Source organism: Rhea americana, unplaced genomic scaffold, assembly GCF_003343005.1.
Source record: "Rhea americana isolate MKP2758 unplaced genomic scaffold, rheAme1 scaffold_7, whole genome shotgun sequence".
In the NCBI taxonomy this organism is placed as follows: domain Eukaryota; kingdom Metazoa; phylum Chordata; class Aves; order Rheiformes; family Rheidae; genus Rhea; species Rhea americana.
The window spans coordinates 11462991-11480401 of NW_028186867.1; the positions used below are offsets into that span (position 1 = coordinate 11462991).

Sequence of the window (17411 nt, forward strand, 5' to 3'; positions counted from 1 at the left end):
TGCTATAGTGCTCTTCAAAGACAGTGGACAGGATGCTACACAAAAACAACTTTAGGGTAACTCCAGCATGTGTTACTTTCTATGGCTGGGTAAAGATACTGCAAACCCTCATCTGAACCCTCCAACTACTACCAACTACTGCGGTTGTTCTCCGCTCCCTGGAGGACCACTGACTCTATCTCAGAGGTTTACACAGAAGCCAAAGAGAAAGAAAAGGCCGCTTCAGCATACYTACTGCATAGGAAGAGACGGGTAGGAGAGTGAGCACAGTTCAGAGGATAGTCAGTATACAAATAAAAACACTTGTTTTGCTGTTGTACTACAGTGGAACATCTGATACATGAAACTTTCTCAGGTYGGTCTTCTAGAGTGAATGAGATGCTCTTTTTTGTTTAGTTTTTAGAATTCTGGAACTTACCTTGGCCATATTAGAAAGATATGTCTTTCTTCTGAGTCTTTTTACAAACACTGTAACTTCTGTTAAAGAAGAGGCAGATGTTTCATATCATTGGCATTTTACATTCCTAAACACTAATAATGTAGTAGCAATGAAGTAATGAAGATATCTCTTTTAAGCTAGAAAGTGGATCCCTGAGGGAGCAATGTAACAGCTAAACCAGGGCACAGTGAGGGCACTGAGCCAGCATTATGCATTCGAGACACTATGGGTTTAAAGCTTGCAAACTGCAGCTGCCTGTGTTACCACTTTTCCTTCAATGGAAATCTGTTAGCAAATCACACAAAGGAAAAATACTTCAAATTAATTTTTACATTAAATACTTCTTAATCAAGAGCAACACTGTTTTACAGGTATGGTTTAAGATCAATGAAAGCAACATTAATTGTAAACCTTCCGCACTTTGACTAAAAAGTCTAAGTCTTCACCTTTGTGCATCTGCAATTCTGCAGTAGCRTTAATAAAAGTGGATTTCTTTGGTTCTATTTGGTCCTGTTCATAATGTGTTAGAATTACGAAACGTGTAGTGCAAGAATATCTTTTTAGAATAAAATATAAAATAATTGATTCTTAGTTTAYGAAAGATCAAGTATAAAACGATTTACACACTTCTGCACACARGCAACCATTTTTCAAGTAAAAAGGTTTTCAAGTGAAAATTTCTGCTTCTCTGAAGTTTATACAAACCAGAACATACAGGATGCGTATAGAAAGGATTGTATCTGATTAATTACATATACTTCCATGTATAGATATGTTAAAAATACATTTCTAAGTTTGCTTTGCCAAATATTCAAAAGTTAAGAATTAAGACTGACTCTGCAAATCTTTTCTGCAAAATAATAATAATACAATCACTTGTCTACACAGAAGCTCTGCTTTGACACTGAGATGATCTGCGCTCAATGAGCAATTGAGCAACATTTTGTTTTAGYCAAATGCTTTAGCATCATATATAAATATATATATATATGAATTGACATAAATATTTACAAACACACACATACACACACTTTTATACATTACACACTATTCAAATCCTATTCTAATGAAAGTTACAGTTTCCTTAAGGGCCTATGATTTTATTTTCACTTCAATAGTGAACTGTCCTATAGCTATTAACTAATTTATCTTCATAAAACCACTTGCAAGGTGAAGAGATGSAGCAATACTTAATTGTTAGAGAGGATGCCTTCACTGCATATTACTCATAATCACTTACACAGCCAGAATGATCATGGCAAGAGACAGAGCTTTAAAAAGATTCAAGCACACTCTAATTTACCATAAACTGGGAATAATTTGRCTTAAATTTGTTCTCACACATTATTTGAGACTATTTATTTTTAACTGTATCCCAACTAACTCTAGTCCTCACTACTAACAATATTATGTCAGCTAAAAAAGTTTTAAAATTAAATTATGCAAAAGTCTTGCTATATAGTCTTCTCTGCAGTTCAAACAAATATTATTTTCTGAAAATCTATTACTCAAACATACCTTTAAATTTGGACTTTCGGAGCAGTAATGGAAACTCTTCCAAAGCATTAAGCAGCCAAAATTTAACATTTTTACTGAAYGATCTGATTGATTTCAAGTATTGTATAGACACATCCTCCAGGAAATCATTAAGTAGAATGTTCTCCATTTCCTATAATACAAATTCATGTAACTGYGTATGATTGGTGTACTACAGATATTTACAGAAGCATGAAACAAAATTATATTTACGGCTTAAACATAAATTATACTATAAGAYCATTTTTTACTTCACTGAAGTTGACTGTTAAGCTACATTCACTTTACTAGCAGAAGCGAAAAGATCTTTACTATAAATACTGTTTCCTGAATTAATTACTAGGCACTACTTGATAAACAGCTGTAAGAARGAAGCAAATCATGTTGAACAGCAAACTGCCTATTTCTATGTGGAATGTCACTGAGAAAGTCTATAAAGAGGTATTATCAAAGGAAAAATAACACCCTCATRGTTTAGAAAACAGCTATCAGTCACTACTTCAGTCACATACATGCTCATGCCAGAAGACATTACATCTATAACAGCATACTCCAGTGATGTTAGGGACTTTCAAAGGAACATGTCGCAGCAGAATGGAAGTTATCTCAAATCCCACTGATTTCTTTCAAAATTTAAACAGTACTATTTCAAAATAAAATACAAAGAACAGATTTGAGGTTCAAATAAAAATCTCACTGTACAGCATATAGTAAAAATCTGATTTTTCTCCTCAGGTAGAACCACTGAAAAGATACAAACAGATAATAAAATAATTACAACAAACAAATGTGTCTACAGTACCTTGAACAGCTGCCTATCATAGTATTTGAACAGCTGGCACACATCTGGCAATGACATAAGTTTTGTTGTTTCAGGCTGCAAAGACTTCCAGAATGATATGATAGAGTCTTCAACCTATTGCACAAAGTCCTTTATTAATTTCCACTRATTTTGCATTTGTGAAATGTGAAGCATAAATCAATAAAACAATACATATTAGCACAGAAGCAAAAGTATTATTTTTGAGCTTGACTCTCTGCCTGGCCAGGCTCAAGCATAAGTAGAAGCATCCRGGGACAGCAAGCTGAATCCTAGCTTGAAGCTTGTAAAGGAGCRTAAGAAAGAAGAAAGAAGCAAAGAAATGTAGGTCTGGTCATAGATACGCTGATAAAATGAAAGAGAGGTGTCCATGGTGATTGTGTTCCATGCTAAGCTCAGACCTGTTGGTGTGTTAGGAATGCTTGGGATATGCCTACAGAATCAAGTCCTCAAAGCATGTTATGGCAATTAAAAATTCCAAAATGATCTGACTGAATGTGCCTTTTGTCTATAAATGATCATCTACCTTAGATAAGACCCAGAGGTAAATAAGCTATAAGGAAACAATTTTATCCTGACAATTGTATGCTGTCATTRAAATGAAAGTTTCTCAAGTAGAGGCAAGGCATACCTTGTCAAGCTCTTCCTTTCTCACATTCTGTAAAATATCTTGACAATAGCTACAATACTCATTTGCAAGCAGAGCAACCTAGAAAATGTGAACAAAAGCAGCATACAARAAGATCGCACATGCAAAGAGGTAATTTGCTTGATTACTGATTCATACCAGAAGCAGAGAACATACCAGTTCATAGGGGTGTTTCTTCCCTAGCTCTTGCTCCCAAGAATAGAGTCTCCTGAATTCAGGTAATGAGTATTCAAAACTGTTTTCTTCATTCTTCAAATTAATGACAGAAGGGAAACAGTGCAAATCTTTACTCTCAATATAAGAAAATTTATTTTAAACAATAAAAASTCACACAATTATCCTGTCATTTGTATTAAAGGTATTAAGTACTTTTAAAAGTTGCATAACATTATTTTTTAATAGCATTGACTTCTCCACAGAACTGCTTGTCTCTTTCTTTAGAAAGGGTGGATGAAAGAAACAAGCATGCTTGACTAAATACTTCAATCCTAAAGAGTACATCCATTTCTTTTCAAAGCAAGTGAATATTTAATGCTATACATATCTTACACATATATTTTCCATAGTACTCATTTCACAGTTGTAACCTTCTAAATAAGGCTACAGATAGTTGGCTCTGCTATAGAGGTGACAGCACATTTTTCATCAGTTGTCATTACATACACTTCATTGCACTCATTACCGTATCTGAGCGCTCTGTAAAAATAAGACATCCAGTCTCTTCTCTTTCTTCACTTTGGTCCACATAATTCTGTTGCTCATGTTCTGSTGTCTGACTTCCAGCAATTCCAGTGTCAAGCCAATTCATAACAACACGCTTATTTGAGAAMAGCCACAGGTTGGCCTAGTATCATCCCTTCTTGCTGAACAGGGATTGAGTTCTTTTTTTCTTAAYCCTTTCACAGTATTTAAATACTTATCATGCCAATAAACTCTCAGTGAATTGAAAAGACACTGGCTCAGTAGCATGAGGGTCTCTAACTGTGGATCTCAGACAAAGAAGGTTGTGCCCACTAACTCCCCTGGTATTCAAAACCTGGGCACAGAGCCACAGTTTCCACTCTCAGCACAGATAAAATTGTTTGAGCTGTCACTGAGACAATAAAAATACTTAACTACCAGGTGAAATAAGAATGGGAGATGTAAGCATTTAGTGAGACTATGCACAGAAAGATTATTTCAAATAATACAAYTGGTTAACTGCACTTCATTAAAACATTTCATATAGCAGTTCTAATTAAACATACAGATATCCATTTTGCTGAAAGTTTTAATTTATCCAAAACTCACTGTTCCTTTTTCTTGGCTATTGCTCTTGCAATCAGCTGCATCTCCAGAACTGCAGGCATCTCCACTGTGGTGAAATGCACAACATAAAAACCCTTWAAAAAAACTACCAATTCCTTCTGTGTTTAGTATGCAAATGATCTCAAACTGGATAGAATGCACTAGGCTAAAGTATATAACATTTAGTTTCTGAAAAAAAATAAAACTCTTTCAGAATCCCCATGATTTTCTAATTAGTCTGAAGACAGTTCATTTTAAGATAAAACTGAATGATTAAAAAGACAGTAAAATATTAGCCATTTAACAGTGCAAAGTCTTCCACCTTCTTGTACCAAAATCATGATTTTCTCTTTATAATTGCAGTTCCTTTGCAATGATCCAAATAACTATAAACATGCAAATAATGAAAGCGTAAATACCCTCCTGCTCTGGTTACATAGTATATCCATTTTTCACCCCTCATCAGTTCAGATACAGACTAATAAAGACTCTAYCCTCAGTTTCCTTTGCAAGTTTTCCATGATGTTCCACACCTCAGAATTCATGAGAACCTGCAGAGGAAGCCGGTTTGACAATTAGACTGGAAAACCAGCAATGTGAGAACCACAGACTGCTTTCTTGCTTTAGCATCTCCTACCTCTCTCCAAGCCTGTTTCAATGAGGTTAATCTTCAAGGAGAGATAAATAAGACTGCCAGAAAAAAGGACATGCTGTGAGGTTTGGATTCCTCCATTAGAACCCCCATCTGTTGATGACACCTGCTCGCTGCCTGTGAAGAACTCCAGGGTCCTTATTTTGGAGGGTCATAGTCAAGGCTTTGGAAAAAATGTGCTTCCATTGGTGAGTGCCCAGAAGCCAACACTCGGGCTATCTAATCAGATACTGATTGTGTGCTGGCGACTGCAGAGTTTCATTCCTTGATTTATTATAAATCAGGGTGCCACCATATGCACTGAAAAGGCAGAAGACAAAACGCAGCAGTTTATCTGCTTAGAAATGCAAGCCATTGAGAATGCTCCTCACAATTCTCTACAGTCTAAGCAATGTTCCTCATTAGGACAGGGACCACTTCCTGTCCACAAGACTGACCTTTACCACCTGAAATATTACCTCTTCCYGAAAACTGTGCTACACCGAAAGAAAAAGCTGTCTGCTAAAAACTGTTACAGGGCACAACCTTAATATTGCTTATGTTTAGCAACACTCCTTTCCCCACATCTTTTAAAGTCCGTTGCTGGGCAAGCAGAAGAATATGTAGGTAGACATGCTCCATAACGCTTCTTTTAAATGGGTCATTCTTGCAGATTTCTAAARCCTGTGATACAAAATTAACGAATATTTTCCAGTTCCTGCTCTGACTGAGAAGGCGGCCAGCTGTATCTTCTGCTGCTGCTATGGCAACACGTCTCAGCAATGCTCTCGTTCAGCAGGCTGGGGCGTGCTGGCTCCCGGGCTCACCCCTTGTGCGGGCCCGTCAATGTGAGAACGGGAGCTGCCTAGAAACAGACAAGCGGTCGCCTTCTCCRCTCTGCAGCAGCCAGATGAAAGCTTAGTGATAATTAAGTGCAAATACCTATCTCCTCTTTGCTATGGAATATTAACATCTACATGCTCCTGTTGTTAGCAAATGTGATTCAGACTTACCCAGCACCCATACATGTGCTTGACTGGCACGGAGAACTGTCCCCTTCCTGTGAAACACGGTGCCTAAAGACAAGACATGCAAAAAAAAAAAAAAACCAAAAAAAGGTGGTGGGTGGAAGAAGGGGAAAAAAAACAGTAGCAATAAAATTGCAAGGAATTTAACTGTATATCTTGCTGAGTATGGATGATGCTATGAGGTGGGAACTGGAGCTAAAATAGAAAATACAATGACTGGGATGGAAAAAAAAAAGCTAATGGAGGAGGCAAACAGGAAAGACAAAGAAGAATGAAACGAGGGAGGCTGCTGAATGTGCATGCTGTTGACTATCAAGGCCCCATTAACATTTGCCAGTCCATTCCTGAGGAATCACATTAGATTTTTCTATAAAAAAAAAATCACAAGTTTGCTTCACAAGAAAGTAAGAGGCTCAAACCTTCCATATTACTAGAATCATAAAGTAACTCTTACAAAGCCAAAATGTGCTCACATTTTTGTTAACACTGCCATACTCCTTCATCTGCCAGAGCAGGTACCATTTTATGGAAAGCACCTCCTCAAAGCTCCCACTCCTCAAAGACACCCTACTGTAATACAAACTTCAAATACAAAATACAAATACACAATACAAAAATCAAAATAATATATTTGTTCGGATCTCCTTAATACATTTGGACATTCAGTCAGTTACAGTTCTGTTTATTTACACTACTTTCACAACAATATCATCATCTGAGTGGCAGCAGCAATACCTTCAATCTAAGATTTCCAAACACACCAACCCACAATTGTTTTTTGAGAACATCACCATCACCCCTACTGTGCCCACATTTCAACAAGGCAAACTGATATATCCAAAACTTTGCTGACTATCAACAGACAAATGCCTTCTTTGGAGCCAAAGGCAAACAATTACAGTCTTATTGCTATTTATATTGCACCAATAAGCAAAGTTCCCAACCTGCCAGACTATTTAAGGGCCCAGTTCCTTTCTACCAGCACTGTCTCAACCGACAGCAACCTTAATATGGTCAACAAAGATTGTTTTCAGTAATTAGCAATGGTGGATCCCAAATTTAAAACCATCTGTTTCCTCACTAGCTCACAGGTTGGGCAGGTATGCTGGGCTCTCAGCTGGGCTTCTGACTCCACCTTCCCCTCAGGCTGATTAAACAGAAAGAGCATCTGCATGTTGGATCGTATTCAGGCATGCGAGGAAGCAATAGGTATTCAGGCCATGATCAGTACTTAAACAGTCATTTGCTGTCTCTGCCAGGGGAAAATGGCAACAAGCCAGAGGGCTATATCCCATTAGCTGGGTCTGGTCCACAGACCAGCAATTGCACTGCACGGCAAAAACATATTAAAAGTCTTCGTCACTGGAAGTCAGAAATTTCCACACCAATACCCTATTTCAAACTGAGAAGTTATGGGTCAAACATCCCTGCTGCAATTATAAGATTGTCTCAGGAAATTTGTCCTTGCAGGTAGAAAAATCCCCAGGCTTTGATTAATCTCTTTCTAAAAAAAAAAAAAAAAAAAATCCAAACCCCCCAAAACTACAATCTATTAGTAGTATTTATACCAACTTTCTTGGATCAATGAAAAATTAATTCTGAATTCAAAAAGCCCTGAACCCTACACAGGTCAGTGAGGATGCACTGGTGCTGTTATCCCTTCTTGACTTTTAAGTCAAAACAAAGGTTCTGCAAGTTGTTCCCCATCAGAGGAGAAACAGTCAGGTATTTTCTTTATGCGTACTTTATGCAGACTTACTTAGTCCAAGCTGCATTTTATTTTGTTGCTGGCCTAATTATTTTTTTCAGAGTTACGGTACTCACGCTTCTCTGGCTTTGCTTTGTGCTTTTTCACTGTTTTCTCTCTCTGTTTCTTTCTGATAAAGAAKATTACGAAGTAACTGGGACACTCAACTGCCCAGGTGTTCCTGATGTGTGCACTGGCTCTGGACAGTGACAAGTGGCAGCATTTAAAGTGGAATCTGTTCTCATTTCAGCCATCTGGCTTCACAAGACAGCTTAATCACTTCTTGTAACTGTCTTAAACAAAGGAAGCATTGGACAAAAATCCTCATAGAGACTTTCCTACTTTTCTACTGAAGCTAGAAAGCTGGTCTTATCTGAAACAATTTATATTTTCTGAGTTTTTAATTTTGAAAAAGTTATCCCAAGAAGCTGTACCAAGATCACTACATGGTTACTTGATGCAAGCCCTCTACACTACGTCTCTTTTTCCTCAGTTTGACCAAATTAAAGATATTCTTTTAGGAGTAGGTGTCCTGGAAGGCATCTCTGGCAGCTAACAGAAAACAGAAGCCCTACAGTCAGTGCAGTGACTCCCATGCAAGTAAGCATGGGCTGTAGACTATTCTCTAGGCCTGCAAGGAAAGCAGTTTGTTTCCTGTGATGGGCAAATGACACAAGATATGCTGACATAGTTGGTACTTCTGGTGCTCAACAGTGGCTAATGACTATTCCTGCAGCTTGCCTCAACTTAGCCAATGTCATTTCCATATAGTTCCTCTTACTTTTTGTAATTTCAGCAGGCTTCTACCTTCAGAGAAAAAAAAGACTAATAATACAAATTGTTCTGTTCTGTCTGCCCTTTCATATTTCCAGAACTAGCAGCACTTCCACTAGGCACATTGAGCTAGCTGTTTTCAAGGGACAGTTCAGGAAAAAATACTATTCTTTTCCTGAACAGAGTCAGCCCCATATCTGCAATATTTCTTGAACAGTGGCTAAGATACAGTTTTCTCCATTATAGATGCCAAACCTAAGGCCTGTTCTGATTATACTGGGTGTACTAGGTAGCTAGGGATAGGGATTACTTTAATAAGGGTGAACTGAGCCTCAAGTTGCCWAAGAATAATTTGTTTAGTTTCACAACAACCGATTGTTACTTGATCATATACAGGGTCTGACGCTTCACTCTGTTCTGTTCTTTACCATTGCATCATTGTCACTCTACGGACTTCTGCAACATTACTGTGCTAAAAAAAATCAGTGGAAAAGGGCAACAAATCCATTGGTATAATCTTCCCAGTCTTCTGAAGAACATATATGCACATACGTACCTATAATCTGAAATATCACAAACACCGAAACAGCTTTCATCCTCACCAAAATATCTGGGTGCTTAATAGTCTTTCTGGTATATCTACAGCATTCGTGCTATGGAGAAATGTTATTACRTCTATTTTAACAAATGGATACCAAAACATAGAATGCACATTAAGRTGATGCATGAGTATATAAAAGAAGGAGGATATGAACCTCGGTCTCCAAAGTCCAAGGCAAAGTGTGCGACCCAATTTTGTTTCTCCTGTGCAAATGCAAGAGTGCAAAAAATAAGTGCAAAACTGTAAAAGAATAGATTTTGAATTGGCAGCATTTCACTTCCTCTTTTCTCAGGTATGACTACTCAAGGTGTGATGCAGGAGAAACATAAACCTGTAGTTTGTTTACCTTGACTCTGAGCTTAATCATGAGAACTCTTTTTAGAGTTCAATTCCTATTACTGGAATATGATCAAGTCTCTAGTTTACAGTTTGCCTAAGTATCTTGCATTCTTCAATTGTTTTGAGAGTTTGAATTTTTGCAATCAGTTTATACTCTTCTCTTACAAATTTTCTCATTGCTGCTTCCTTACAAAAGATGATTTTAGAATCTGTAATTTCAATACATAACAGGAAGTACTTTGAAAATAATATGCCTCATGAGTTCAAGTAGTAAAAAAATAGATAACAAATGACTACATACAGGTCTCTCTTCAAAACAATGCAGTTATTTATACTTTAATGCGTATCTTTTCAGCCTACTATTTAACAAGGTGCTACAATGTCATTAAGCAATTTTATTTTATGTTTATTTTAGCTTCCATTTAGATTCTCAATATATTAGCTCTTCTTTTATTTTTTGGCAAGAGTTCCTGCTCTTAAGAGCTATATGTTTAAAGTGCCAAATCCAAGGAAGTCCAATTAGGCAGGCTACTTATTCAAAATGGAGCTTCTCTATTAGTGACATTATCTAATGGCATAGCATTGCTGCAACAAGAAAAACAGTATTATTTTCAGTGCTCATCAGATGACTTACAGATTTTTATATACAGACAATATATAGATTTTCATGTGACCTTTTATAATTAAAATATTTARAGCCCAAACCTGTGATAACTTTTTTCAGACAGAAGAGAACAATAACGTGCATAAAAGGAAGAACTCTTCTTGACATATATTCCATCATAATGATACCTAAAAAATAAAAAACTGATGAATTGACAGGGCTACAATTTTCAAGATAAAATCAGCAAAAAAAATCATATTCCTCCAGCTGATCATTCTGTTTAAACAAGAGAGCAAGCTACATTTATTTTTTCAATTCTACTGAAACATTATTTTCTCAAAAATAAGATTAGTTGAGACATACTTGACTAATCTTTCTAGAATGACTTCACAAACTTTTTAACAGTTTCAGCACTGTAACAATACCTTTTTTAAATGAACAAATGTAGTAAGTAAGTGAAGGGAATGCAACAAACTTGTATCCAACAATTACATAAGCTAGGGAGCAGAGTCCGAGTTGGTGTATGTCCCTGTACCTCCACTGAAGATGAAGGATTTAGTTCAGTTGCACCACTATGATTTACAGCAGCTTATGGACTGGATGATCCATCTGTTGTCCTAACAAGTTAAAACCCAAGAATCTTGCAAGACCTGCTCTGAAGATTTTGCCAATCTTGGTGAACAGCAGAGTGGTTATTCCTGCTATCCATGTGCCACCAGCTGGGTCTTCCTTGGCATTTTCAGGCTGGATTATTAATTACCTGGCACAGGTCAGCTGGTAAGAGCAATGCAACAATTTCTGGCCACAAACAGCCAGCAGAGGGTAACCTTCTGCTGATGAGAAGACAGTGCATAGAGTCTGAGGGCTATCATGCACCATCCCAATTACAGTCAGGTATGAAAAAAAGCCTGGGAGCGTCTGTGGTAAAACACCCCCAAAATAAAGGATCTCGCCGTATCAAGCTGATAGCAAGTCCAGGCTAGTGGAGAAAAATGACAAATCAAGTAAGTGCATGTCATTCTCAGAACCAATACTTAACAACTACTCAAAATGCTTGTAAAACTACTGTGTCTCAATGCCATTAAAACATCCCTTTTTCCAGTCTAGATGTTCACAAGTTGATTATAAAGTTGGACACTGAATCAACAAAAGTGCATTGAACTCAATTCTCCTTCTTTCCATGCTCTTCTGGAGGAAAGGAGGAGGAGAACAGGAAGAGAAGAGAAATGTAGGAGGAGAAACTGAGGTGATTTGATTTAAATGGTTTTCAATTGTTTGTAACAGTTCCATTTACCACCAAAATATGCTGGGTCACTCCATGGATATGTGCAAGGATAAAAAGCACTCTCAGTGCACAAGGGTCCTAGCACAGACATTAATCACAGCTGCCATCCCTGCATGTCCCTGAGCCAGGTCTTCCTGACACAGCATCTCAAGAGCCCTGACTGAGGTTCTGAGGTCCTGCGGCTGCCTACACAAGCTGTGCTGTAAAAGCTAATACAACTCAGAGTATTAAATTTTTTAGAACCAATCTGATTCATGCACTACCAAAGCAACACCAGTGTGGTTAGTTTCATGGAATTAACTCTATTTTAATGCACTTGGTGTCATCATGAGTCACTCTGAATCTGTTCTTGTGATTTATTACAGACTGCGATCAGCAATTCAGTGGGTGTATCACAGTGCTGGAACTCAAAATTCAGCCATTTTTAAATTTTGTTAGGATAGGCATGTATAAGATTTTTAAACAAAGAAAGCAAAAACAGTACCTGGCACTCCCTCTTGTGCCCAGCCTTCTTGTCCCCAGACCTGGGAAAACTAACCGAACAAGCTAAAAAGCAAACAGAAAATAAGAGATATTTGGCTAATTCATTCTAAAACACAGAAGTGTATCTATTACACTTTTCTCCTTAATCATTTATTTTGCCTTCTACCATTTGCAAGCTAATACCTGTTCTCATGTACCTTTCAAATGGTAATGCTTGAACTGCAACTCAGTAAAACAGGATTTATGGATCAAAAAACTAGTAATCTAAGGGATTACCTCCCACAAGTATGAATTTTTTAGGAATAGCTTGTTTTGCCTTGTACTGAAACATACCTGCTGCAAACATTAGGAGACCACACACAGTCAGTTACTGTCTATCAACTAGGGCAACTTGATCTGCAAGAGTACATCTGACTAAGGCCTTATAAAGGTACTGCGACTGTCTAGTATTCTGCCAGTTCTGCAAGCTTTACTCACTCATGTAGTCCTTGTTCATACAAGGGACTTAACCTACCTACTACTCACACTTACAAGGAGCGCTTGGAGGATGGGGTCTGACATGTTTTTAAAAGCACCTGAATCATCAAGCTGCAGTGACTTTTTAACCATCACTGTGGCAAATGTGAACTGAGGGCATGCAGCATCTGTCACGGTTAGGCCCTACATAAAAATAAGATACTGTTAATACAATAATCTGCTTCATTATGATTATTCTGCATGAGTTATCCTATGAAGACAGAGGCTAATCAAAGAAAGCTGACCTAATGTTCTCTACAGAGCAAGAACAGAGGATCAAGTACAAACTGTTACGGATGAGYGAAGGGAGCCTCCGCTAAGCAGTGCAAAGTTTGCACCTTGTGAAAAGTGTACTTGGTTAGTCTGAAGGCCTTGTAAAAGATAAATCCCCTCAGCTCACACTAAAGTGCAGCTTCACTTTAACGGTGTTTGGGTGGTTCTGTTCTTTGCACATTTCTGTGAGCATACACCTCACATGTACACCTCACATTTTCCTAAAAGGCCAGCTGATAACTGCAGCTGCTCTGGCACAAGGCATGTATTCCTTCCCACTGCCTCTTCTATAGAAGTGGTGTTATATCTGGGTAGAGGGATAGCACAGTTGGAATTAGCAACATCTTCAATCACCACAGCTTGATTCACATAGGGCTTGACTCCAAATGTCATTACAGTATATACATATCTAATGCAATCAGGTTACCACAGTTTAACCAGTTATGAATAGTTCAGTGCATTAGCTGAGCTGTGGTAACTGACTGCATGCGCATCTTTGGTTGAAATTCAGTTCCTGCTCTCCTCAACCTCTTGTCACACAGTCCCCTGCTGCAGAAACACAGACCAGTTCAAACCACCAGGCAGCCACACTCCAGTTTGTTCATCTGTCACGTGTTAACTTGCACTGCAATGTATTGAGTAGGTTAAAGCTACGAATAAATAATTTCAAGTATCAACTAATAGCAGCTATGGATTGTCAGCTAAGCATGACCAGACTCATACTTCATCTATGTCTGTATCAGCTGTAAAGGAAAATGTCTTAACTTAAACCACAAGAAAGCTTAGTTTATAGATGACAATTCAATCATGCTGGGGCACCTGGAAGTGCACAGACTGGGATTAATCTTACCTACAAGGCTACAAGGTAGAGATGTCTAAGACAGTCACTGCACACACTATGGTCAATAGAGAGAACCAGGCAATTCCAAAACACATTTCATCTGATCTAATTTAGATGACTAATTTAGGATGAGAGGAATCACATGTAACTACCTATTTCTCTCCATTGACTACCAGGAAATGTTAAGATGTGACTGGCTTCGTGGCAGACATCTACATTGCGCCAGACAAATTCTGCCCACAGGCTTGATGGATAGGTGATGATCATTAAGCTGTGGCAAATAAATCATGCCAGACCAATCAGTCAAACCCTAAGTAAGAGTGATTTGCTATAAACTTATTCAGTAAAAAAATCTCATTCAACTGAATTGAAATAAATGAGTTTTAAAACAAAACGAGGTTATCCACACAAACAAAATTAATTTCATATACAACTTTTACTTACATTAATTTGGCTTTGGGTTAAAACAATGCCTCCTAGCTTCTACCATGCACACTAATGGAAGAATATTAGCAGTAACAATAGGAAATTTTGAATAAAAAGGTTTGAGCAGCAAATAACCACAAGCCATTCTATTTTCTTTAATTTGTTAAATAATGTTGGGTAGCTATGAGTGTGTCTGTTGCACTTGGGATTTTTAAATGGTAAAAGCCCTGTGGGTTGTATCAGCTTCTCTTTATTAGACGAACATAACTGTTTAAAAGAGAGGAGGTTTTATACCTGCATTTGTTTCGCTTGGATGATTCTACAAAGACTTTTTTGGTATGTGTTTGGAACAAAATCTCCCTACCCACACTTAAAAAATAACATAAARCCCTCACCAATAAAACTGAATTGAGAACTAAAAGATTTTTCCACTTGAAAGCTATAATTACGTAGCAATCAAACAGGTCTTTTAAGAACAGAAGCAGCAATTACTCAGGACTACTGTATTATCCTTACACTGCTTACCTTGCTAAAGACTTCTAAAATACATTGGCAAAAGAAATCTGTGCTAGTGTAACATACACCAGTTCCATGAAGAAAATAAAGTCCATCAGAGAGAGTACTTTTTCCCCGGTGTAACTGTCTCAACATGAAGACACTTAGCAGAAATATATTAGACAAGACACATGCACAGCTGTCATTACTACATCAACAAAAGTCTCTGTGCACCTGCCACAGAAAATAAGTAATAAAGACACAACTCCCCAAGTCGACTATAGAGGAATGAAAGAACTGACAGAAGCATTGAAACACAATTTTTTTCTGGATCCTACACTGAATTAATTACTGCATAATACACTGTAATCACCCTTTTTGTAATTTAATCTCTCTTGATATGTAATGTATATATTTGACATGCAATGTATATATTTGATACAAACTTGTCCCATTTTCTCTTTAGGTAGCTCAGCTGCTTATCTTATATATCCTATCTACTCTGTACCTTTCCAAAGGTGGCTGGATTTACTTGATTCTTGACATTTTGACTGCAGTTTTCTACATACATTTCATACAGTAGACAACGGGGCACACTGCATCCTTCACATACACAGAAATTATCAGCTATCCTTTAAAACAAAAACATCGATTAGTTTATGCAAAGATTAGAAGATAGGACTAGAAGATAGTTAGCTTGTTGTTTTAATAGCTTACCAGGTTTATAGTGAACTCTATCATTTTATAGAGGAGTAAAATCAAAATAAGAGCTAGTCTTTTTATGCTAATCTGTATTCTTAAAAAAAAGGACATCTTCATAAATATATATTACAGATTTTTAAAGTTTGTTTTTTATCATTTTAACTTCTACTTTCCTTGTTTCCAAAGTTTACAAGAGGTCATGTGATATGCTAAGGAATAGACCAGATCTCATAGTTTTTAATAACAAAATACAACTTAATAGTATCATTGCAACACTAAAACTAACATGCTAAGTATTAGCACCTAACAGTACTTAAATTTGATCTTCTAACTATACAGTCCATGACACCAAAGATAATAACATGAGCATTTTCATGCTAAGTATGTTCAAATGCCCATCCTTTGGCCAGAGCTCTTGCTCTTCCTACTTGACAGAATGGCCACAGTCAAGTAAATGCAACTTCATGTTTGAATAAAGTGAGGGAGATGTGAACTTAGTTATCTATTAGCTTAAGCTATTACCTTCATCAGAAAAAGGCCTTTAATTATGAGATAATGCCAACAGCTTCAGTGTCAGAAGATAATACCTTCCTGCAGTACAAATCAGAAGCAAAGCTGGTGCAGAGAGGAGATTAATTTTCAAAGCATGACACACAGATCGTATGCCAGTGTTTCCTTACTGTGATTCTGCTTCTGTTATACCAATTGATATATGCATATTTAATTATTTTAGCAGATGAATGTTAGTGCAACACGGTGCCAGTTATTCCCCATGTCTTTACTGATAATCAAGTTGGTTGAGAAAGCAGACTTTTCATAAACACCAGGTGAGATAAGCAGTTCAGGTTTTAAATCAGCATTCTCCATTTTATTAACAGCCTGATTTCAAACTATACAGTGTTTGCCTTTTTGTATTAGCTTTAGTGGCAGTATATAACGGATAAAGTCTTCAGCAAACTGGCTTGCTAGAGCACAGTCCATCTGATACCCATGAGCGAGAACATTATTACTGTGCAGGCCAGTGACGTCTTGCTTCAGCTTCCACTCTGCTTTTTATTCATGCCTCCTCCCCTTTTTCCAGGGGAGAAGTCTGACCTCCTCCCCCAGTTTTCACTCTCCCTAGCAAAAGGCCCTGAAATGCCTCGTATTTGCCTACTTGGAGCCCATGTTGCCACCCACCAACCCGACAGCTTCATGCTGCCAAGTCACTGGCTGTGCTCCTGCTCTGCTTCCCCAGCTAAGCCTGCAAGTCCTCACTACCTCCAGCCTTACCACCTGCTGTGAAATGCTTCCTAGCCACAAAGAAAGAAAGGAGCAGAAACCAGCACCCAGGATAGGCAGGAGAAAGGGAGAGGACCTGTGTGCTGATGCTATACTTCCCATCATGCAACTATCGTCATAGATGAGTTTTACTCCAGATAAAGAGTCCTGACTGAGCCCTGCAGCCCAGCAGCCAGAAATACTTGTTTCTTCCAGAGCAATCATCTCAAAACCCCTGGTAACTGAGCAGTCCTGGAGGAGAATAAGCCTAAATCCAAATTCATCCTTAGTATAAGACCACAAGAATCGCCAGAAGTGTGGCAGAAATTAATTCATACTTTAGTTAACTGGTCACTGCCAATAGTTTTGCCTCAACATTTAACTGCTTAGCGAAAAAATATCTGGGGCTTTTAYTTCATGAATTATTGCTCATTAAACTATGAGCCTTTTTCAAATAAAAAAAAATCAAACATTCTTAGTGCTGACACAGAAATACAGAAGTACTGCCTATCAGAAAAAAATCTACAAAGACAAGACCGTGGTGCTTATCTTCTTGCTTATTAGCCCCAAGGTTCTCAAAACCTGAATGTTTATGGCATGCATCAAAACAAAACTGTTTAATCAAGACATCAAAATCAACAAGAAAGGGAACGGTGAGGGAGGAAGCTGGAGGGT

At 37.7% G+C, this 17411-nt stretch overlaps 1 protein-coding gene across 1 annotated transcript in view; it reads right to left on the bottom strand.

The window, feature by feature from the left end:
* Positions 1 to 15355, bottom strand: part of RFX8 (regulatory factor X8) — a 30455-nt gene extending 15100 nt beyond the window's left edge. Inside the window, exons 1-10 of the mRNA XM_085321455.1 lie at positions 15283 to 15355; positions 12225 to 12286; positions 10557 to 10643; positions 6376 to 6438; positions 4735 to 4798; positions 3601 to 3693; positions 3427 to 3504; positions 2778 to 2891; positions 1958 to 2108; positions 419 to 477 (exon numbers count right to left, since the gene is read on the bottom strand). Coding sequence (XP_085177581.1) covers positions 419 to 477; positions 1958 to 2108; positions 2778 to 2891; positions 3427 to 3504; positions 3601 to 3693; positions 4735 to 4798; positions 6376 to 6438; positions 10557 to 10643; positions 12225 to 12286; positions 15283 to 15345 — 834 coding nt within the window. The 5' untranslated portion in view covers positions 15346 to 15355. The remainder of the gene's footprint in view (positions 1 to 418; positions 478 to 1957; positions 2109 to 2777; positions 2892 to 3426; positions 3505 to 3600; positions 3694 to 4734; positions 4799 to 6375; positions 6439 to 10556; positions 10644 to 12224; positions 12287 to 15282) is intronic.
* Between the last annotated feature and the right edge of the window lie 2056 nt (positions 15356 to 17411).